This window comes from Musca autumnalis, unplaced genomic scaffold, assembly GCF_047663935.1.
Source record: "Musca autumnalis isolate F117 unplaced genomic scaffold, ASM4766393v1 scaffold_4, whole genome shotgun sequence".
Classification (NCBI taxonomy): Eukaryota; Metazoa; Arthropoda; class Insecta; order Diptera; family Muscidae; genus Musca; species Musca autumnalis.
In genome coordinates this window covers 238391059-238415750 of record NW_027411977.1, presented here as the reverse complement: position 1 = coordinate 238415750, position 24692 = coordinate 238391059, and the positions used below count along the sequence as shown (strand labels likewise).

General features: G+C 36.8%; 2 protein-coding genes across 2 annotated transcripts; one reads left to right on the top strand and one right to left on the bottom strand.

Annotated features, from left to right (window-relative positions):
• Positions 1–2143: 2143 nt before the first annotated feature.
• On the bottom strand, positions 2144–19555 carry flr (actin-interacting protein 1 flr). The gene is made up of 8 exons (XM_073979777.1): positions 19305–19555; positions 15890–16011; positions 14347–14437; positions 5931–6194; positions 5272–5870; positions 3057–3512; positions 2842–2992; positions 2144–2769 (listed from the first exon to the last, which is right to left on the bottom strand). Exons 1-8 carry the CDS (start codon positions 19336–19338, stop codon positions 2660–2662), a joined length of 1827 nt encoding a protein of 608 aa, XP_073835878.1. The 5' UTR covers positions 19339–19555; the 3' UTR covers positions 2144–2659.
• A 3578-nt stretch (positions 19556–23133) lies between these two features.
• Positions 23134–24321, top strand: LOC141400710 (GPN-loop GTPase 2). Its single transcript, XM_073980154.1, has one exon. It carries the CDS (start codon positions 23353–23355, stop codon positions 24265–24267), a length of 915 nt encoding a protein of 304 aa, XP_073836255.1. The 5' UTR covers positions 23134–23352; the 3' UTR covers positions 24268–24321.
• Positions 24322–24692: the final 371 nt, after the last annotated feature.

Below are 24692 nucleotides of genomic sequence, written 5' to 3'. Positions count from 1 at the left end.
CCTGGCTGAATAGTGTTTTCTATAGGAACACACCTTGCTGAATAGTGTTTTCTATAGGAAAACTTCTATTCAGCCTGGCTGAATAGTGTTTTCTATAGGAAAACTTCTATTCAGCCTGGCTGAATAGTGTTTTCTATAGGAAAACTTCTATTCAGCCTGGCTGAATAGTGTTTTCTATAGGAAAACTTCTATTCAGCCTGGCTGAATAGTGTTTTCTATAGGAAAACTTCTATTCAGGAAAACTTCTATTTTCCTATAGAAAACACTATTCAGCCAGGCTGAATAGGAAAACTTCTATTCAGCCCGGCTGAATAGTGTTTTCTATAGGAAAACTTCTATTCAGCCTGGCTGAATAGTGTTTTCTATAGGAAAACTTCTATTCAGCCTGGCTGAATAGTGTTTTCTATAGGAAAACTTCTATTCAGCCTGGCTGAATAGTGTTTTCTATAGGAAAACTTCTATTCAGCCTGGCTGAATAGTGTTTTCTATAGGAAAACTTCTATTCAGCCTGGCTGAATAGTGTTTTCTATAGGAAAACTTCTATTCAGCCTGGCTGAATAGTGTTTTCTATAGGAAAACTTCTATTCAGCCTGGCTGAATAGTGTTTTCTATAGGAAAACTTCTATTCAGCCTGGCTGAATAGTGTTTTCTATAGGAAAACTTCTATTCAGCCTGGCTGAATAGTGTTTTCTTTAGGAAAACTTCTATTCAGCCTGGCTGAATAGTGTTTTCTATAGGAAAACTTCTATTCAGCCTGGCTGAATAGTGTTTTCTATAGGAAAACTTCTATTCAGCCTGGCTGAATAGTGTTTTCTATAGGAAAACTTCTATTCAGCCTGGCTGAATAGTGTTTTCTATAGGAAAACTTCTATTCAGCCTGGCTGAATAGTGTTTTCTATAGGAAAGCTTCTATTCAGCCTGGCTGAATAGTGTTTTCTGTGGGAAAACTTCTATTCAGCCTGGCTGAATAGTGTTTTCTATGGGAAAACTTCTATTCAGCCTGGCTGAATAGTGTTTTCTATAGGAAAACTTCTATTCAGCCTGGCTGAATAGTGTTTTCTATAGGAAAACTTCTATTCAGCCTGGCTGAATAGTGTTTTCTATAGGAAAACTTCTATTCAGCCTGGCTGAATAGTGTTTTCTATAGGAAAACTTCTATTCAGCCTGGCTGAATAGTGTTTTCTATAGGAAAACTTCTATTCAGCCTGGCTGAATAGTGTTTTCTATAGGAAAACTTCTATTCAGCCTGGCTGAATAGTGTTTTCTATAGGAAAACTTCTATTCAGCCTGGCTGAATAGTGTTTTCTATAGGAAAACTTCTATTCAGCCTGGCTGAATAGTGTTTTCTATAGGAAAACTTCTATTCAGCCTGGCTGAATAGTGTTTTCTATAGGAAAACTTCTATTCAGCCTGGCTGAATAGTGTTTTCTATAGGAAAACTTCTATTCAGCCTGGCTGAATAGTGTTTTCTATAGGAAAACTTCTATTCAGCCTGGCTGAATAGTGTTTTCTATAGGAAAACTTCTATTCAGCCTGGCTGAATAGTGTTTTCTATAGGAAAACTTCTATTCAGCCTGGCTGAATAGTGTTTTCTATAGGAAAACTTCTATTCAGCCTGGCTGAATAGTGTTTTCTATAGGAAAACTTCTATTCAGCCTGGCTGAATAGTGTTTTCTATAGGAAAACTTCTATTCAGCCTGGCTGAATAGTGTTTTCTATAGGAAAACTTCTATTCAGCCTGGCTGAATAGTGTTTTCTATAGGAAAACTTCTATTCAGCCTGGCTGAATAGTGTTTTCTATAGGAAAACTTCTATTCAGCCTGGCTGAATAGTGTTTTCTATAGGAAAACTTCTATTCAGCCTGGCTGAATAGTGTTTTCTATAGGAAAACTTCTATTCAGCCTGGCTGAATAGTGTTTTCTATAGGAAAACTTCTATTCAGCCTGGCTGAATAGTGTTTTCTATAGGAAAACTTCTATTCAGCCTGGCTGAATAGTGTTTTCTATAGGAAAACTTCTATTCAGCCTGGCTGAATAGTGTTTTCTATAGGAAAACTTCTTTTCAGCCTGACTAAATAGTGTTTTCTTTAGGAAAACTTCTATTCAGCCCGGTCAACAGGGTGAAGTGAAAATAAAACTTCATATTTTTTGAAAAATATTTTTTTATTAGTTTTTCTTTCTTTTTTCTTATATTTTTTTGATATAAAAGTTTACGCTTCCAAAAAACGTACATACATAGTTTGAGGGGAGGTTTTTAAGAAGGGTGTACTTTTTAGAAAACATACATACATTCATACAATAATAAAGAAAAAACTAATTGTTGATGGGTTTTAAATTACATAAATAAATAATTTAATTTGATTAGAAAAAAAATAAACACAATTTGAATACAAAAAAAAAAATAAATTGAAATACTTGTTTTTAACTTAAGAAAAGCAAAACCATTCTCAGGGTGATGATATGGTAAAGAAAAAATGCATATTTTATAAATGAAATTTGATCAACAAACTCTTCTTTGATGATCTTCTCATAATGAAGAAGCCATGAAAATGTAAATAATAAGAATAGTTGTTAATTGCGCCTTCATGGTTTGTTGTTGTTGATTATTAAGTAATGTTGTTTTTAGGTGGTAATAGTTGTTTTTGGGTTTAAGAAGAGGTTTAGATTGTTTCAACATGCCAAACTTTGGTATTACAATCTTGACCAGTGGAGATCACAGTGTTATTGTCCAACCATATCAAACGAGTAATTTGAGATTGTGGATGAGCATCTAAAACAAAAAAGAACACGACTTTATTAGCCAACACATCATCTTATGAAACATGTGAAGGTTGAAACTTACTTTTGATAATGGTATGCTTGGCGGGATTGTTGACCGACCAAATAATAATGGTGGTATCCAAGGAACCACTGGCAACCAATAGAGAATTGGGGGACCAGGCCACGGTGTTGACACGAGCATTATGGAAGCCCCATTCTTTGTTGTGGGCAGGCTGTAAACAAAAACAAGATTTGTTAATTTGGCATAAAATAAATTATTCACAATAATTTCCTTACCTTATACTCCTCCACACTGTACAAAACAACTTTACGATGAGCATCACATGCCACCAAATATTTATTGTCTGGTGAGTATGAACAATCGGTAACGGCACCCAAATGTTCCAGCTCTGTCTTGGGTTCCAAGGTGGTACCCTTCAACGAATAAATATGCAATTTCTGATCATCACCGCCCACAGCAACATCCAAAGTTTCGGGATTAACACTAATACTGCTCGATTCATATTTAATTGGCAAGGAGAAGGCTTTCTTTTGATCTTGGACCAAAGTAATTTCTTTGACACAGGCCACAGCGATGATGTTTTCGTTGCGGAATATGGCCAAACCTCTAGGTTGGCAATTCAGCTTGACAACATAATCGGTAAAAGCATTCGATTCAATGTTGAATTGACGTAAACTATCATCAATACCGCAGGTATAGACAAAATCACCCCAGGCAGCAATGCCGTTCATCTGAAAAAAATGAAGAGGGAAAGGAGTTGGATATTATGAATGTGGAAGTATAGCACGACAGGGATTTTTATACTCTTCTGTCAATGGGATCCCTTCAGAGTGTCTTCTGTTCATAAAGACCTCGTTCATCAGTCCACGGAACTCATTTAAAAGGTCTTCTGTCCATAGAAGTCCTTTAAAGGTCTTCCGTCTATAGAAGAGCTTTAGACGGTCTTCTGTCCAAAAGAACTTTAGAAGGTCTTTTTGTCTAAAGAAGACCTTTAGTAGAACTTCTGTCCATAAAAGACATTTGGAAGGAAGGTCCTCCGTCTAAAGAAGACCTTCTGCCCAAAGAAGACCTTTAGAAGGTCTTCCGTCCTAAGAAGTCCTTTAGAAGGTCTTCTGTCAAAAGAAGACCCATTGTAGGTCTTCGGTCCATAAAAGATACATATATAGAAGGTCTTCTGTCTAAAGAAGACCTCTAGAAAGTCTTCAGTGGTCTAGAAGTAGTCTGTCTAAAGAAGACCTTTAGTAGAACTTCTGTCCATAAAAGACCTTTGGAAGATCCTCCGTCTAAAGAAGACCTTCTGTCCAAAGAAGACATCTGGAAGGTCTTCTATCCAAAGAAGAACTCTGGAAGGTCTTCTGTCCAAGAAGACCTCTGGAAGGTCTTCCGTCCAAAGAACTCTGTACAAAGAAGAGCTCTAGAAGGTGTCCAGTGGTGTATAAAAGGCCTCCAGAAGTTCTCCCGTCCAAAAAAGACCTATAACTTCTGTTCATAAAAGACCTTTGGAAGGACCTCTGTCTAAAGAAGAACTTCTGCCCAACGAAGACCTCTAGGAGGTCTTCTGTCAACGAAGACGTCTAGGAGGTCTTCGGCTGAATAGTGTTTTCTATAGGAAAACTTCTATTCAGTCCGGCTGAATAGTGTTTTCTATAGGAAAACTTCTATTCAGCCCGGCTGAATAGTGTTTTCTATAGGAAAACTTCTATTCAGCCTGGCTGAATAGTGTTTTCTATAGGAAAACTTCTATTCAGTCCGGCTGAATAGTGTTTTCTATAGGAAAACTTCTATTCAGCCCGGCTGAATAGTGTTTTCTATAGGAAAACTTCTATTCAGCCTGGCTGAATAGTGTTTTCTATAGGAAAACTTCTATTCAGTCCGGCTGAATAGTGTTTTCTATAGGAAAACTTCTATTCAGCCCGGCTGAATAGTGTTTTCTATAGGAAAACTTCTATTCAGCCCGGCTGAATAGTGTTTTCTATAGGAAAACTTCTATTCAGCCCGGCTGAATAGTGTTTTCTATAGGAAAACTTCTATTCAGCCCGGCTGAATAGTGTTTTCTATAGGAAAACTTCTATTCAGCCTGGCTGAATAGTGTTTTCTATAGGAAAACTTCTATTCAGCCCGGCTGAATAGTGTTTTCTATAGGAAAACTTCTATTCAGCCCGGCTGAATAGTGTTTTCTATAGGAAAACTTCTATTCAGCCCGGCTGAATAGTGTTTTCTATAGGAAAACATAGACAGAAGATCTTCCGAAGGTCCTCTTTGGACTGAAAACCTTTTAAGGGCCTTTAGATGTTTTCCTATAGAAAACACTATTCAGCCGGGCTGAATAGATGTTTTCCTATAGAAAAGTCTTCGTCCAATTAAAGGCCCTTAAAAGATTTTTAGTCCAAAAAGGTCCTTCGGAAGGTCTTCTGTCAATAAAATACCTTTATGTCTTCTGTCCATACTTTTTCCATCTTTAAATAACGAAAACTATTATCCTTTACATACCTGATTACCATGACCAGCCCCAGCAACACGATCATTGGTACCACTACCAGAATTCCAGCTGGTAACAACACCATCATGACTTCCAGTGTAAATGGTACTACGATCATCGCTCAAACCCAAAACGGTAATGGGTTTATTGTGACCCTTAATGACACGCAAAGGTTTCGAGGGATCATTCACGTTCAAATAGGTAATGTGTCCAGACAACGACACGGTCAACAAATGTTCTCCTTGCCACAGACAAGACACCTGTTGATCATCTACAGTGGTACCCATAACAAATTCAGTAACCAATTCACGGCTCTCAACATTCCACAGGCGGCATGTCTTATCACCGGAACATGTCAACAGCTGGGTACCATCAGGTTTCCATGCCACAGCATAGACACCACCCTTATGGGCTGGGCTACCAAATTCACCAATCAATTCAGAGGTGGCACCATCATACAAGAAGACTTTGCCATCAAAACCGGCTGAGGCAAAGAATTTGCCATCGGGTGAGTAACGTACAGCTTGGACGAAACGAGAATGTTCTTGCTTGGTCATCTTGAATTTGAATGGGGGACCCTCAAAGACACCAATGGTGTTGTCCTCACTGCCTGCAAGAGAATGAAAAGGATTTGAAAATTGTTGTACAAAACAAATTGGGAATTACTTACCTGTCACTATACGGAAAGGTCTGGCGGGGCGGAAATCACATGAATTAATGGGCTTGGATTGACCACTAATTTCACCCACCGAGGTACCGGTCTCGGTCATGAATACATGGCCAAAACGTTCACGACCCTCACCCACAACCACAATACGTTGATTATCAGCCGACCAGGCAATATCCTTGATAGGGCCACCAATGGGTTGGAATTCATTTTTCAAAATGTGTTCCTTGTTGACGGTGTCCCAAATGCGGATTTTACCAGATTGATCTGCAAACAAACAAAAAACAAAATGAATTAACAAATTAATTAGTAATCAACAAATAATAAATTTGCTTAGTTTATTTCTTCTCCCCTTACTTCACACATGGCTGAGTTTATTGCTCCGTTTTACCGGTCTTAGAATCATTTGTTACGTTGGTGTTTTGAGATTAGTAAGAAACCGTAACGCTGACTGACTACTGACATGGTTTAGTCACTGACTCTAAACACCCATAGAAAAAGAGTTGATGAATCACCCCCCTAAGCGAGATTAACCCAGACACAAAACATCACTCGTTCGAGGCTTTCACTTGGTTATGGTACGCACACTCATACAGGCACAAAACAATACGCCACGATTTATTCAATATCATGAATGAATAATGTTTTTAATGAGGGTTCCTCCTCCAACACTATCTCTGATAAAATATAAACAAACCATTTAATAATTTTAATTTTGGAACCCGCCGATAAGGGGGAATATGGTTTATTTTTCATATCGACAAAAGTAAAATCCCCTCAATTTTTTTTCCGAAAAAGCGATAAGATTAGAATGTATGAGAGGGAAGGGGTCATGGTGAAAAAAATCCAAACATTATCCCATTTCTCTTCTTTAACAAATTGAAATTCTAATAAATTTGCTTTCATTCTAACCTTGAATTTCGCAATTTAATAATTCAAAATATATGAAAAATGTTTAGACATATTTAATTGGAATGTGAATGATGAGAAACATATGTGATTCACTGCTCTACACCTGGTGCTATTTAGTCATAATACTGAGCAATCTTCGAAAAAGTGTGTTGTTGCTGTTTCTGTTCTATTTCGAAATATTTTCTATTGATTTATTTGTGCGTTGTTTATTGCAATATTAGAAAATTTGTAATAAAACAAGTAAAAAAGCACGACAAGCAGATCCCTATTTTCAAAAATAAAAAACCATCAGACCCTAAGAAGTCTGACTACATATCTGATAATTTTTTCTATAGAAAAAACCATAATTTTTTCTATAGAAAAAAACCATAACAGAGCAGAATTTTTTCTATAGAAAAAACCCGCATCAGACCTGTGGTCTGAGAATTTTTTCTATAGAAAAAACCCGCATCAGACCTGTGGTCTGAGAATTTTTTCTATAGAAAAAACCCGCATCAGACCTGTGGTCTGAGAATTTTTTCTATAGAAAAAACCCGCATCAGACCTGTGGTCTGAGAATTTTTTCTATAGAAAAAACCCGCATCAGACCTGTGGTCTGAGAATTTTTTCTATAGAAAAAACCCGCATCAGACCTGTGGTCTGAGAATTTTTTCTATAGAAAAAACCCGCATCAGACCTGTGGTCTGAGAATTTTTTCTATAGAAAAAACCGCATCAGACCTGTGGTCTGCGAAATTTTTTCTATAGAAAAAACCGCATCAGACCTGTGGTCTGCGAAATTTTTTCTATAGAAAAAAACCGCATCAGACCTGTGGTCTGCGAAATTTTTTCTATAGAAAAAAACCGCATCAGACCTGTGGTCTGCGAAATTTTTTCTATAGAAAAAACCGCATCAGACCTGTGGTCTGCGAAATTTTTTCTATAGAAAAAAACCGCATCAGTCCTGTGGTCTGCGAAATTTTTTCTATAGAAAAAAACCGCATCAGTCCTGTGGTCTGCGAAATTTTTCTATAGAAAAAACCGCATCAGACCTGTGGTCTGCGAAATTTTTTCTATAGAAAAAACCGCATCAGACCTGTGGTCTGCGAAATTTTTTCTATAGAAAAAACCGCATCAGACCTGTGGTCTGCGAAATTTTTTCTATAGAAAAAACCGCATCAGACCTGTGGTCTGCGAAATTTTTTCTATAGAAAAAACCGCATCAGACCTGTGGTCTGCGAAATTTTTTCTATAGAAAAACCCGCATCAGACCTGTGGTCTGCGAAATTTTTTCTATAGAAAAAACCGCATCAGACCTGTGGTCTGCGAAATTTTTTCTATAGAAAAAACCGCATCAGACCTGTGGTCTGCGAAATTTTTTCTATAGAAAAAACCGCATCAGACCTGTGGTCTGCGAAATTTTTTCTATAGAAAAAACCGCATCAGACCTGTGGTCTGCGAAATTTTTTCTATAGAAAAAACCGCATCAGACCTGTGGTCTGCGAAATTTTTTCTATAGAAAAAACCGCATCAGACCTGTGGTCTGCGAAATTTTTTCTATAGAAAAACCCGCATCAGACCTGTGGTCTGCGAAATTTTTTCTATAGAAAAAACCGCATCAGACCTGTGGTCTGCGAAATTTTTTCTATAGAAAAAACCGCATCAGACCTGTGGTCTGCGAAATTTTTTCTATAGAAAAAACCGCATCAGACCTGTGGTCTGCGAAATTTTTTCTATAGAAAAAAACCGCATCAGTCCTGTGGTCTGCGAAATTTTTTCTATAGAAAAAAACCGCATCAGTCCTGTGGTCTGCGAAATTTTTTCTATAGAAAAAAACCGCATCAGTCCTGTGGTCTGCGAAATTTTTTCTATAGAAAAAACCCGCATCAGACCTGTGGTCTGCGAAATTTTTTCTATAGAAAAAACCGCATCAGACCTGTGGTCTGCGAAATTTTTTCTATAGAAAAAACCGCATCAGACCTGTGGTCTTCGAAATTTTTTCTATAGAAAAAACCGCATCAGACCTGAGGTCTGAGAATTTTTTCTATAGAAAAAAAAACGCATCAGACCTGTGGTCTGCGAAATTTTTTCTATAGAAAAAACCGCATCAGACCTGTGGTCTGCGAAATTTTTTCTATAGAAAAAACCGCATCATACCTGTGGTCTGAGAATTTTTTCTATAGAAAAAAGCCGCATCAGACCTGTGGTCTGAGAATTTTTTCTATAGAAAAAAGCCGCATCAGACCTTTGGTCTGAGAATTTTTTCTATAGAAAAAACCGCATCAGACCTGTGGTCTGAGAATTTTTTCTATATAAAAAACCGCATCAGACCTGAGGTCTGAGAATTTTTTCTATAGAAAAAAAAACGCATCAGACCTGTGGTCTGAGAATTTTTTCTATAGAAAAAAAACGCATCAGACCTGTGGTCTGCGAAATTTTTTCTATAGAAAAAACCGCATCAGACCTGTGGTCTGCGAAATTTTTTCTATAGAAAAAACCGCATCAGACCTGTGGTCTGCGAAATTTTTTCTATAGAAAAAACCGCATCAGACCTGTGGTCTGCGAATTTTTTCTATAGAAAAAACCGCATCAGACCTGTGGTCTGAGAATTTTTTCTATAGAAAAAACCGCATCAGACCTGTGCTCTGAGTATTTTTTCTATAGAAAAAACCGCATCAGATCTGTGGCCTGAGAATTTTTTCTATAGAAAAAACCGCATCAGACCTGTGGTCTGAGAATTTTTTCTATAGAAAAAACCGCATCAGACCTGTGGTCTGAGAATTTTTTCTATAGAAAAAACCGCATCAGACCTGTGCTCTGAGTATTTTTTCTATAGAAAAAACCGCATCAGATCTGTGGCCTGAGAATTTTTTCTATAGAAAAAACCGCATCAGACCTGTGGTCTGAGAATTTTTTCTATAGAAAAAACCGCATCAGACCTGTGGTCTGAGATTTTTTTCTATAGAAAAAACCGCATCAGACCTGTCGTCTGGAGAATTTTTTCTATAGAAAAAACCGCATCAGACCTGTGGTCTGAGAATTTTTTCTATAGAAAAAACCGCATCAGACCTGTGGTCTGAGAATTTTTTCTATAGAAAAAACCGCATCAGACCTGTGGTCTGAGAATTTTTTCTATAGAAAAAACCGCATCAGACCTGTGGTGTGAGAATTTTTTCTATAGAAAAAACCGCATCAGACCTGTGGTGTGAGAATTTTTTCTATAGAAAAAACCGCATCAGACCTGTGGTCTGAGAATTTTTTCTATAGAAAAAAACCGCATCAGACCTGTGGTCTGAGAATTTTTTCTATGGAAAACGCATCAGACCTGTGGTCTCTGAATTTTTTCTATAGAAAAAACGCATCAGTCCTTTTGTCTGAGATTTTTTTCTATAGAAAAAAGCCGCATCAGACCTGTGGTCTGAGAAATTTTTTCTATAGAAAAAATTCTCAGGCCACAGGTCTGATGCGGTTTTTTCTATAGAAAAAATTCTCAGGCCACAGATCTGATGCGGTTTTTTCTATAGAAAAAATACTCAGAGCACAGGTCTGATGCGGTTTTTTCTATAGAAAAAATTCTCAGACCACAGGTCTGATGCGGTTTTTTCTATAGAAAAAATTCTCAGACCACAGGTCTGATGCGGTTTTTTCTATAGAAAAAATTTCGCAGACCACAGGTCTGATGCGGTTTTTTCTATAGAAAAAATTTCGCAGACCACAGGTCTGATGCGGTTTTTTCTATAGAAAAAATTTCGCAGACCACAGGTCTGATGCGGTTTTTTCTATAGTAAAAATTTCGCAGACCACAGGTCTGATGCGGTTTTTTCTATAGAAAAAATTTCGCAGACCACAGGTCTGATGCGGTTTTTTCTATAGAAAAAATTTCGCAGACCACAGGTCTGATGCGGTTTTTTCTATAGAAAAAATTTCGCAGACCACAGGTCTGATGCGGTTTTTTCTATAGAAAAAATTCTCAGACCACAGGTCTGATGCGGTTTTTTTTATAGAAAAAATTCTCAGACCACAGGTCTGATGCGGTTTTTTCTATAGGAAAAATTCTCAGACCACAGGTCTGATGCGTTTTTTTTCTATAGAAAAAATTCTCAGACCACAGGTCTGATGCGTTTTTTTTCTATAGAAAAAATTCTCAGACCTCAGGTCTGATGCGGTTTTTTATATAGAAAAAATTCTCAGACCACAGGTCTGATGCGGTTTTTTCTATAGAAAAAATTCTCAGACCAAAGGTCTGATGCGGCTTTTTTCTATAGAAAAAATTCTCAGACCACAGGTCTGATGCGGCTTTTTTCTATAGAAAAAATTCTCAGACCACAGGTATGATGCGGTTTTTTCTATAGAAAAAATTTCGCAGACCACAGGTCTGATGCGGTTTTTTCTATAGAAAAAAATTCGCAGACCACAGGTCTGATGCGGTTTTTTCTATAGAAAAAATTTCGCAGACCACAGGTCTGATGCGGTTTTTTCTATAGAAAAAATTTCGCAGACCACAGGTCTGATGCGGTTTTTTCTATAGAAAAAATTTCGAATACCACAGGTCTGATGCGGTTTTTTCTATAGAAAAAATTTCGAAGACCACAGGTCTGATGCGGTTTTTTCTATAGAAAAAATTTCGCAGACCACAGGTCTGATGCGGTTTTTTCTATAGAAAAAATTTTGCAGACCACAGGTCTGATGCGGTTTTTTCTATAGAAAAAATTTCGCAGACCACAGGTCTGAAATATTTTAAGTCTGACCAGATATCAGATGGTCACTTTTCTATAGAAAAGAATTTTTCTATAGAAAAAACACATCAGACCTGTGGTCTGCGAAATTTTTTCTATAGAAAAAACCGCATCAGACCTGTGGTCTGCGAAATTTTTTCTATAGAAAAAACCGCATCAGACCTGTGGTCTGCGAAATTTTTTCTATAGAAAAAACCGCATCAGACCTGTGGTCTGCGAAATTTTTTCTATAGAAAAAACCGCATCAGACCTGTGGTCTGCGAAATTTTTTCTATAGAAAAAACCGCATCAGACCTGTGGTCTGCGAAATTTTTTCTATAGAAAAAACCGCATCAGACCTGTGGTCTGCGAAATTTTTTCTATAGAAAAAACCGCATCAGACCTGTGGTCTGCGAAATTTTTTCTATAGAAAAAACCGCATCAGACCTGTGGTCTTCGAAATTTTTTCTATAGAAAAAACCGCATCAGACCTGTGGTCTGCGAAATTTTTTCTATAGAAAAAACCGCATCAGACCTGTGGTCTGCGAAATTTTTTCTATAGAAAAAACCGCATCAGACCTGTGGTCTGCGAAATTTTTTCTATAGAAAAAACCGCATCAGACCTGTGGTCTGCGAAATTTTTTCTATAGAAAAAACCGCATCAGACCTGTGGTCTGCGAAATTTTTTCTATAGAAAAAACCGCATCAGACCTGTGGTCTGCGAAATTTTTTCTATAGAAAAAACCGCATCAGACCTGTGGTCTGCGAAATTTTTTCTATAGAAAAAACCGCATCATACCTGTGGTCTGAGAATTTTTTCTATAGAAAAAAGCCGCATCAGACCTGTGGTCTGAGAATTTTTTCTATAGAAAAAAGCCGCATCAGACCTTTGGTCTGAGAATTTTTTCTATAGAAAAAACCGCATCAGACCTTTGGTCTGAGAATTTTTTCTATAGAAAAAGCCGCATCAGACCTGTGGTCTGAGAATTTTTTCTATATAAAAAACCGCATCAGACCTGAGGTCTGAGAATTTTTTCTATAGAAAAAAAACGCATCAGACCTGTGGTCTGAGAATTTTTTCTATAGAAAAAAAAACGCATCAGACCTGTGGTCTGAGAATTTTTCCTATAGAAAAAACCGCATCAGACCTGTGGTCTGAGAATTTTTTCTATAAAAAAAACCGCATCAGACCTGTGGTCTGAGAATTTTTTCTATAGAAAAAACCGCATCAGACCTGTGGTCTGCGAAATTTTTTCTATAGAAAAAACCGCATCAGACCTGTGGTCTGCGAAATTTTTTCTATAGAAAAAACCGCATCAGACCTGTGGTCTGCGAAATTTTTTCTATAGAAAAAACCGCATCAGACCTGTGGTCTGCGAAATTTTTTCTATAGAAAAAACCGCATCAGACCTGTGGTCTGCGAAATTTTTACTATAGAAAAAACCGCATCAGACCTGTGGTCTGCGAAATTTTTTCTATAGAAAAAACCGCATCAGACCTGTGGTCTGCGAAATTTTTTCTATAGAAAAAACCGCATCAGACCTGTGGTCTGCGAAATTTTTTCTATAGAAAAAACCGCATCAGACCTGTGGTCTGAGAATTTTTTCTATAGAAAAAACCGCATCAGACCTGTGGCCTGAGAATTTTTTCTATAGAAAAAACCGCATCAGACCTGTGGTCTGAGAATTTTTTCTATAGAAAAAACCGCATCAGACCTGTGGTCTGAGATTTTTTTCTATAGAAAAAACCGCATCAGACCTGTCGTCTGGAGAATTTTTTCTATAGAAAAAACCGCATCAGACCTGTGGTCTGAGAATTTTTTCTATAGAAAAAACCGCATCAGACCTGTGGTCTGAGAATTTTTTCTATAGAAAAAACCGCATCAGACCTGTGGTCTGAGAATTTTTTCTATAGAAAAAACCGCATCAGACCTGTGGTGTGAGAATTTTTTCTATAGAAAAAACCGCATCAGACCTGTGGTCTGAGAATTTTTTCTATAGAAAAAAACCGCATCAGACCTGTGGTCTGAGAATTTTTTCTATGGAAAACGCATCAGACCTGTGGTCTCTGAATTTTTTCTATAGAAAAAACGCATCAGTCCTTTTGTCTGAGATTTTTTTCTATAGAAAAAAGCCGCATCAGACCTGTGGTCTGAGAAATTTTTTCTATAGAAAAAAGCCGCATCAGACCTGTGGTCTGAGAAATTTTTTCTATAGAAAAAAGCCGCATCAGACCTGTGGTCTGAGAAATTTTTTCTATAGAAAAAAGCCGCATCAGACCTGTGGTCTGAGAATTTTTTCTATAGAAAAAAGCCGCATCAGACCTGTGGTCTGAGAATTTTTTCTATAGAAAAAAGCCGCATCAGACCTGTGGTCTGAGAATTTTTTCTATAGAAAAAACCCATCAGACCTGTGGTCTGCGAAATTTTTTCTATAGAAAAAACCGCATCAGACCTGTGGTCTGCGAAATTTTTTCTATAGAAAAAATCGCATCAGACCTGTGGTCTGCGAAATTTTTTCTATAGAAAAAACCGCATCAGACCTGTGGTCTGCGAAATTTTTTCTATAGAAAAAATCGCATCAGACCTGTGGTCTGCGAAATTTTTTCTATAGAAAAAATCGCATCAGACCTGTGGTCTGCGAAATTTTTTCTATCGAAAAAAACCTATCAGAAAAACCTAGAAAAAAACCGCATCAGACCTGTGGTCTGAGAATTTTTTTCAAAAGAAAAAAAAACGCATCGGACCTGTGATCTGAGAATTTTTTTCTCTTAAGAAAAAAAAAATGTACATACATAGGTATTTCAATTACTCACCTCCAGATGCAATATAAAAACCACTTGGTGAATATTTGGCTACATTAACGGCACACGAATGTTCGGTGTAGACATCAGCAATAGCGGGATTCTAGAAATTAAAGAAGTAGAAAAAAAAATACACAAATCATTTAATAATTAATGAAGAAAGACAAAACATGAAACATAAATAATAATAAAAAAATAATGACGACTATGATTATGATGATGCACATACAAAGATAAGTATGGCATGCTATGAAGAATAAGAAAAGTAGGAACAGAGCAAATGTTTGCTATAGAAAATGCAATATAAATAAATCACAAATTATTATAGAAGGGGAAGAAATTGATCAAGTGTGACTCTTATGGCTCAATTATTTTATTTGAGATAAAAATAAAATTAGAAGGAATTTATGAATGTCACTTCAAACAAAATTGGGATATTTTAAAAGCTCTCCTTTTAAAGTGTTGGTACCACTGAAGGGGAATATATATAAAATTTATAAATAGCGTATGGAAATATTAATGGAACAACTTTATTAATGCAAAAGTGGTTTCGGTATTGATTTTGAGTGGAGATAATGGCTGACAAAACTTTTTAATGATCTTAGAACCTTTGAATGCTCTAAACCTCGACTTCTATTTTAAGATGATCTCTTCAACAATCATCCATCATGAGAACAGTGGTCATTTTAAACTCGACCCCATAATAAATTTCCTAAAAACTTTAAATCTGCGAAATAAAAAATGTTAAAAAATTTTTTCTATGCATCGTCTTTATATCCATAACATATTACATTCCCATTTGCCACTCTTTATCTTTGTATTTCCCAATCCAAATCATTATTTCCCAAGAAAAAGTTCATCGGTTCTTTTTAGGTCAAACCAAAGCTGTTTTGGAATATATTTGGCTTTTGCTGCAAGAACAAAATTCGTGAGGGATCATCAAAACACACGCCATGTATTAAATAAATTTAAATTGTTATTGTTGTGCATTCACGGTGTCACACACATTTACACAAATGTGGGACAGCTGCTGGCTGTTGCTGCTAACATTGTTTTTTTGGATAATGAAGACTTTGTTGAATATGTTTTGACAAACAAACACCGGCAATATAGACAGCCAACCCGCCAACCAGACAGACAATCAGTCAGCCATTCAGCCAACCAACAAACCAAATTACTCTGCTGGCTAAATGAAATGTATGAATGAGTGGGTGGATGGGTGGATGTAGCAAGACTCTAGGCTATAAACAACAAAATTGTCTAACAAAAAAAAAACGATCGAAGAACATCTCGGGCGGGCAAACAAGCAGACAGGCAAATGAAAATGTCTGCATTCGTGTGAAAAATAGAACACAAATGCTCATCAACAAAATAATACGAATAGGAGACATAAGAAGCATCTTCCTTTTTCTACTACATTCCCACATAAAAAATTATACCTAAAAATGGACTTTTGCAATGCCTGTCGCTACTGCTGCTGCATTAAAAATAAATCAAATAAAAAATCCATTAAATCTTAAAAAAATACATTCTTCATTCATTTCTGAATACTCACATCAATATTGCGTATAATCACCGAGTTGCCATTGGTGTAGAGGAAATTTTTACCTTTGGGATCCGAACCCAATACAATGGGCTGGCCACGTTGTGTACGAGGTAAAGTTGCATAAATGAATTCTGAAAAGGGCAAAAGAAGAAGAAAATCATGGTTAGTTATTGTGTATGTTTGGTTAATTGTTAACATGGCCAAATGACATGATGATGATAAGCAAATAAGACAAATGAAAGTAAATAGCAAAACGGAAGTAACTAAGTACGGGGGGAAAAGTGATATGTGTGAGGAGAGCGATCCGAAAGAATATACAATAAAACAAATTATAAAACCGCAGGAAACCACTTTACAAACATTTTTGCTTTTGTTTTCTTTCTTTTTCTACATTGTTTCTGTTTATTACAATTCAATGCTCCAATTGTTGTGTATGGCTATCATTGTTGTTGAATATTTGTAAGAGGGTGGTGCGTAAGTTTAAAAAAAGGGAATGCCCATAGAGGCAGGTAATTTTATAGAGGCAGGTAAATTTTTTACAAAAGTGAATGGCAAATTGCTACATGAGGAAGAAGTTACCAATAATAGGAGGAAATCGCAAATTGTAATAATTATAGGAAACTAGTGGAATCTGGACTGTCAGGCATAAGTTGAGTTTAGATGCCAAGCTGCGATTGGGATTATTTTTTGCCTCCTGATCACGACAATATATAATTTTTTAGGAAGTGGGTCTCTGAAGTTGCGAAAATTCCATTGCTAAAGGCCGGCTACTTAGAGAAAAATTTACAATTTAAAAGATATTTTGTTCCCGTGCCTTAAATTAGCACCTATCCATAGGAGAACGTCTGAGAACGTCTGAAATTCCCGGCGTACGGCCGGCTATTTAGAGAAAACTTGCGATTTAAGAAAATCTTGTCTTACCTTAGCGCCTAAACTCAACTTACTCCGTCTACAATCCATTGAAAACCTGTAGATTTTTCTATGTATAGAAGAGCTATACAAAATTTTCTGTCTTTAGAAGACCTGTTGGAGATTTTCTGCCTATAGACCAGTAGGTCGGTCTTCTAATCTTCCATGTAATTTGTTAAATTACCCCCTATGGGGTTTACTCAAATTTGTGATTACTAAAGGGAGTAACTATTGAAAAACTTAAAAAAATTATGCCTAAAAGACCTCAAGAGGTCTTCCGATGTCATTTCAATATCTCAAGAGGCATTCTGTTCCCATAGAAAACCCCAAGAATTGTGCTATTGTCTATGAAAGACCTAGAGAGTTCTTCCATTGCCCTTAAAACACCTCAAGAGCTATACTGATGTCTTTAGAAGACCTGAAGAGGAATCCGATGCCCTAAGGAGACCTCAAGAGGTTTTCTGGTGCCCATAGAAGACCTCAACGGGCCATCCTATGGTTTAGAAGAACTCAAAAGTTTTTCTGGTGCCTTTAGAAGACCTGAAGAGGTTTGCGATGCCCTAAGAAGACCTCAAGAGGTCACACGATGCCCTTAGACGACCTCAAGAGGCGGTCTCCCAATGCGCTTAGGAGACCTCAAGAGTTCTCCCGACAGTTTAGAGTACCTCGAAAATCTTCTGTTGGCTATAGAGGATGTCGATATATCTTCAGATGCCTTCAGAGGACTTTAAGAAATCTTTTATCTATAGAAGACCTCTAGAGGTCGTCTGATGCTTTTAGAAGACCGCAAGGTGTCTTCTGTTGCTCATAGATAAGCTCAGCAGACCTTTCGATGCTTTAGAAAACATCAGAAGGTCTTCTGTTGCCTATAGATTGGCTTTAAGTCTTCTCTCTGTAAAGAACTTAAGGATGTCTGATGCCTATAGAAGACCATTAGATAAGTCTTCGGTCTATAGAGGATCTGAAGAATGTATTCTATCCCTAGGAGCTTTAGAAGTCCTTTATCAGTAAACGGTCTTCTATCTGGAAATAGAAAAAGTCTATATCGCCCATAAAATTTGAGCTTCTCATCTATGGTAGCAACCAAAATATCGTTTAAATTCTTCCCGTAGATATTCCTTCGCTGTTATGCTGTTTACAACAATGTGTAATTTTTCAGTAGTAGGTCCGTACTTCCCAAACATGAGAAATGAGGCTGTTGGTCTGTTGTGACTTCTCCCGGAATACTATATATCGTTGTATTCTGGATAACAAGCCCTACATACGATAAAAATGTAAGACCGACCCAAGGAGCTTCTCAATAACGTAATGTTGATAAAAATAACCCTTTCCGAACAGTCATATTTTCGGAAGTGGGAACTTCCTCACGGAAAACTATATATCATTGGCATAAGGATAACAAGGACTTCCTGTAGTAAAATTTTCAATCCGACCCCAACGGTGCTGCCCTTAAAGGATATTTAACTTTCAAGGCTTAAGTCTCGTTTAGGGGCACCTCTCGGACTTCCCCTGGAAAGATATATATAGTTGTGATCAGGGTCCCAAGGACTACCTATGGTGAAAATTTCAGCCCGATCCGAGAGGTGCCCACAAATAAAGTAATGGTGTTAAAGAAGGACTTTCCCGAAATGTTAAGACCCATATCTCGGGAAGTAGAGACTTCCCCCGGGAAAGATATATATAGTCGTGATCAGGGTCCCAAGGACTACCTATGGTAAAAATTTCAGCCCGATCGGAGAGGTGCCCCTAAACGAGACTTGTTCCACTTTCAATATCCACAACGAGACCAACATAATCTCATATTTTAAAATAACTTATTTGACTGCTTCCCCCTAAGAAATATGTAAAAAATCCAAAATAAAAAATAAAATTTATCTCTCTATTAAAGAAATATCTCACATTCTCACCTTGGGCCAACAACCCTCGTTTAATGTGTCAACAGCACATTAGAGGGTGCGGCTACAGGTTACAAATAGTAAGAGGGGAAAAGAGGAGGTCATCATCGCAATCGTTTAAATGCCGGCTAATTTGTTTAATTTGCTATAAAATGAATGGGAGATAGGTAAAAGCAAGAACCAAGAACTGCAAAGAGCGGTCGTAAATGATACTCCGAGAAATAAATAAAGTCAGCCAACGCATCAGACAACAGACTTTTTTATCTTCTGATAACAACAACAAAAAGAAATACAAACATTTCTATTTATGGTCATAATTTTTTACTTGCTTTAGAATTATGCTTTCTTTGTCGTCGATTTTACATCTACTGAGTCTGCACGAATTTGGCCTATTCCACCACACAATTTTAGATGACTAATTTATATTACTTTTGGCCAAAATTGTTCTAATACATACGAAATGGATGGTTAAAAATAACTTTTTCTAAAATTTCGCATTCATTTATTCATTTGGTATCATTTTTCCTCAATTTCTGCACTCACACACATTCACTCCAACTATCCGACGAAACAAAGGGGAATAAACGGAAATGATGAGTGAAAAAAATTGCAACACTCACTGTTTTCATAGGCTGGTTGTTGTTGTTGGGCCATAGTTAATCTTGGCTTCTTTCAATTATTAATTTGTTGTAAGTTTTATATATAAAAATATATTGTTATAAAAATGTATATATATATTATTTTGTCTTTCACTTATAAAAATTCACTTGAATCACTTTTACGAAACAAAAACCAAACGAACGTACAGACTTCTTCTCTCACAGACTGACAGAATAAAAGTAAATATTCACTCTCGGAGAATGAATGACAGTGTTTGAAGCAGGGATTTGCAAGCCGCTTTCGATTAATCGATTAGTATAGTCGACTTTTTGGTTTGAAAATCGTAGACGACTTTTCGTTTTAAGGAAAATCGAAAAATCGACTATGGATTTTCCCATGGTTTAATAAGAAAGGTTAGCCAAAGCTTTACGTCAATTTAAATTTTTTCATTCCAGTATTCCTAAAACTTCAAAACAAAATACACAAAATGTGTATGTGTGTGCGGTGTTTGAATAATATGCCAAACAATTTTAAAAACAATCGAATTCAATGATTTTTAAAATTGTTTTTAGACCATTTGTATGGAAGAAATTGGTGAGATTTGCATTGAAACAATCAGTTTATCATATTCACAACTCGATTATGTGGAGAAAACTTAACTCTTCATTCATTTTTCGCGTTTTTTATAAAATGCTCAAAAAATGGATTGTAAACATACCCACTTGCTGCTTTTATTTTGAAGTTTTAAGGCCTGCGTACATAAGCTGCTTTGCCTGATTGCCTTGCTTACCTGCTTCATTTCTGACGTAATAAAAATAATAGAATAAAGACGAAATTTCGAACTGGGTTGCCATCAGTTGGAAATTGGGTTGGCCTTCTTTGTTCTTTTATTTTTTATTGAAGCAGCAAAGCAAGGCAATCAGGCAAAGCAGCTTATGTACGCATACCTTTAGGAATTCAAGAAAAACAAGGGTTCTATAGATTTTTTTCATTTAAATCTACCTCTTTACTTATACCATGGATTTTCCTATCCCCTTCTATCATATGACAAGTTTTGACAGGTGTTGACAAAAATATGTATTAAAAAAGGTCTAATATTCATCAAAAATCGATTTTGCTAGACTATTATCAAAGTGGAAAGACCTAAAAGACGACTATTTAGTTAAAGGTAAAAATTGATATATCCAAAAGTTGACTTTTGACTTTGATTACGTATCCCTAATATGAAGTCTAAAGGCGGTCAATCACAAACTTACGGCGTTGAAATACATCCTTCAGTTGTTACGCATGGTAGAGTGTCAAATTAATATACTTTGAACAAAATTATGAGTATTTTTAATAGTTTTAGTGTGTGGATTCATGTAAACGGATGCAGTTACTAATTAAACTATCAATATCTAAATTGAGTTGGTCAAACAAAACATACGACAAATAAAACGTTACCACGACAATCACATTCAAGGATTGGTGTCAACTCAGCGAAAGCTGCATCAACGGAGGCTTTTCCCCAGGAATGATCTATCGAACTGCAAAACTGTTACCACAACAAATTAAAATGTAACTATTTTGGCAAAAGATGAGTTTATGCGCTAAGCTCGGATCGGAATGAAATTTTTGTTAACATGTAGGTTTCTTCACCCTGATCATTGCATCATATCATATACATACATAATGTTTGTTGAGGAAGTCTATATTTCTCTATATATCCCTCTTGTTAAAGGCCGGCTACTTATGCCAGTAATTTCAACGCCTAGGTAACAAGGTAGGTAGCTACCTATTAGTTCCCAGCAAAAAGTTTGCATCCGCGAATGCAGTTGAATCACTACAAGTGTACAGTACATTTGCCGTTGGAGTACATCTTTTCCTATGAATTAACTTATGAATTTTACAAGGGAGCACGCAGCTAGGATGCACTCCATTTTGCTTCCACAGCACACAGCTAGGATGCCCTCTGTTTTCGAGCCAAATCACAACTTTGTATGTGTTTTAATCAATCCAAAGATGCAGTAAAAATGCAACCTATTGCGAAATATTCCAGAATAAAAAAATGCATTTATTATTTGTGTAAAACAAGAAGTTTCCATTTAATTCAATCACAATTGAGTGTACTTCCTCTGTTCTCCATTTAATCCAAGAGCAACTGATTTTGCTTCGTCATCCTTCCCATCACTAGTTCAGCTTTCGGCATAGACTCCAACTCCACTCTATTAAAAATTTCCGTCTCGTAAAAAAAAATGTTCGCAACTTAAGTTTCTATTTTTTTATTTTATAACAAATTCTTCGAAATACATTCACACTTGTTTCTCTTTTAAAGTAATGATGTCGGCAGCGGTGGGTAGGGATCAACCAACTGTTTTTGTTTTGTAGGAATCTCTAAAGCAACTGCTTATAAAATGTATCCAACGGAGTGCATTTTTCATAACTCCGTGTGGACTGCACCGAAGGGTGTAGCGAAATCATAACTCCATGTGAACAACTGCCAACATTTTTTGCTGGGATTAAGAACTTTATTACATTAACACCATGGTACAAATACACAGGTAGCCGCATCGGCAATTGTTGGTAACATAAGATGTCAAAATTTGACATCAATTCAATGCAACTGACACATTATGTTACCATCAGCTGGCTTGATAATGCTACCTGTATTATTGTACCATGATTAACACCATGGCACAATTACCCAGGTAGTGGTATCACACCAGCTGATCGAATATGTAAAGTCAAATCTTTTTATAAAAAAATATATTTGTTGTAATTTCCCCAACAACATAAAGAAAGTTTTGGCATAACGTATTCAAAATTTGGGTAATTGTGCCATGAATAACACAAATTATAAAAATTCTCCTTTAAATTCAATCGTGACTGAGCTTACTTCCTCTGCTCTGCATTTTATGGCACCGCAATTGATTTTGCTTCATCATCCAAAGGGTTTTTTATATGGTCCTCCCACTCTAGTTCAGATTTCGACAATAACTCCAACTCCACTCCAAAAATACTTTCCCCCTAGTGAATTTCAGCAATGTTCGCAACTTTATTTTGTATTTCTTTATTTTTCAACTAATGTTTGGTTTACATTTACGAAATCCACTCGATTTCAACTGTCAACCCCTTTGCGTATACTTCAAATGAAAACTCATCTAAAATCCATTGGATTTCATTTAACGTTTAAGCAATGGAATTGACAGTTGAAATCGAGTGGATTTCGGAAATGTAAACTTACTATAATTCTTAGAATTTTAGACACTCTTTTATGTATTTGAAAAAAAAAGAACTGCGACCGCTTTTTCAAATTGGCTTGCTTATAGGGGTCTTTAAGCGAGTGCTACGGAGTTCATTTTTCATAACTCCGTGTGGACTGCATCGTAGGATGAATTGAAATCATAACTCTGCATTGCACTACTTCCGAACTTTTTCTGGGATATTATTTCTGGGATTATATTTATTGCAAGTTTTGATATTTGCCCTGTTCCAGAACCTGCAAGAAGCTACTCTTATTTACTACGATAACATTTTTTCCCACAGTCTATATATTCGGACAATAAGCCCAGCTGATTGTTATGTTTGTTGTCAAAAACATTATTGTGATTTAAAATACAACGAAACTTAAATCACAATAATGTAAAATCTATTATGTTTGTTGTCAAAAGTTGTTAACAGAACTCTGAATGGCCGACCTTCTGTAGGCCTTTTTTTTCCTTTATGTTAGTCCATATTTACATTAGGCAATTTTCATTGCGACAATTGTCAGTTTGATGGAGAGAGAGGTGAGGCATGTGGTAACCCTTTGCCTCTCATCACCCTCTCTCACCAACAAACTGACAATTGCCGCAAGGAAAATTGCCTAATGTAAATATGGACTTATCGGAAAAAATTAGTAGATTCTTGCAGTACTGGAACATACCAATTAACATACGTTCGTATAAGAGGATTACTTTCAAGTAACCGGTACCGAAGTAACCAGTTATCTTGTTATGGAGAATCAGCTGTCTCTCCATTGTTTTGTTTTGTCGAGGTTTATTTTTTGGAACGCTTGGAGTGGCCCCAACTCGAATTTTTAAAATCCAAATGTTACAGCCAGCCAATGTTAAGTTTACCAATCCCCTCTATGGCCAGCTGATTGTTGGCCCTCCTGGAAGCGGCAAAACCACATACTGTCAAAATGCGTTTAAATTCTACAATGAACTGGGTCGGCAAGTTGGAATAGTTAATTTGGATCCGGCCAATGAAAATATGGAATACACCGCCTGCATAGATGTCATGGAACTGATTACCGTACAAGATGTTATGGACTCCATGCATTTGGGTCCCAACGGCGCACTCATGTATTGTGCTGAATTTCTCGAGGAGCATCTCGAAGATTGGCTACTGCCAAATCTACGTAAAAAATCCACTGAATGTCGTTACTTTCTCTTTGATTGTCCGGGACAAGTAGAACTGTATACCCATCATGCCTCCATATCACGAATTTTTGAACGTTTGGAACGAGAAGGATATCATTTGGTTACAGTGAATTTAATTGACTCGCATTATTGTTCGGAACCGAGTAAATTTGTATCCACATTGCTACTGGCCCTGAATATGATGTTGCGCATGGGTTTGCCACATGTCAATGTGCTGTCCAAAGCGGATTTGCTGAAACAACATGAAGATAAATTACATTTTAGTTTAGATTTCTATACGGATGTATTGGACTTGAAATATTTACTGGAAGTTTTAGATGATACACCATCTCTGAGGAAATATAAGAAATTGAATGCTGCTATTTGTTCCATGGTGGAGGATTATGCTTTGGTTTCGTTTCATCTGTTGGATTCACGCAGCACAGAAAGCATGTTACGTCTACGAAATCATGTGGATAAGGCAAACGGTTATATTTATAAGGCCGGAGAGGAGCAAAGTGTTAATGCATTGATGGCGTGTGCTGTGGGAGCAGAGCCGGAAACTGTGCGACAAAGTAAAGATATTGATCCGTATGTTTAGTGGTATGCTTTAAGAAGTCCATAGATGTAATAAAGTTAGAATATAACTATGTAACTTATTAAAATTTATTGTTTCTACAGGGTATCTTTGGACAGAAAACCTTCGAAAGGTCTTTTGTAGACAGAATACCTTTTAATAGCTTTCTGTGGTTAGTATTCGCCTTAAAACCTTGGGGGACGGACCCGGTTACCCAGTTATTGGACCCAAAAGTCCAGGTACAAAACCCGGGTTAGACCCAGCTCTACTGAACCGATTGCTGCAAAATGGATATCTCTGGATCCAGAGAACTTATTACAACATATAGCGCCATATTGGAAAGGTTAAAGTGCGAGCTATAATCTGACATACATTAAGCGGGCGCCCATAATGGACCTATTTTCGTCTTTTTGAGGGTTTTATGGAAAAATCCGGGTCCAAAAATCAGT

Bases quoted from the DNA above. Each gene is read 5' to 3' on its own strand.
- flr (XM_073979777.1), bottom strand. From the start codon at position 19,338: ATGGCCCAACAACAACAACCAGCCTATGAAAACA. The intron at 16,012-19,304 runs GTGAGTGTTGCA...TGCCCTTTTCAG, and splicing joins ACAACCAGCCTATGAAAACA to AATTCATTTATGCAACTTTA. The intron at 2,770-2,841 runs GTAAGTTTCAAC...TTTTTGTTTTAG, and splicing joins CAAGCATACCATTATCAAAA to ATGCTCATCCACAATCTCAA.
- LOC141400710 (XM_073980154.1), top strand. From the start codon at position 23,353: ATGTTACAGCCAGCCAATGTTAAGTTTACCAATCCCCTCTATGGCCAG.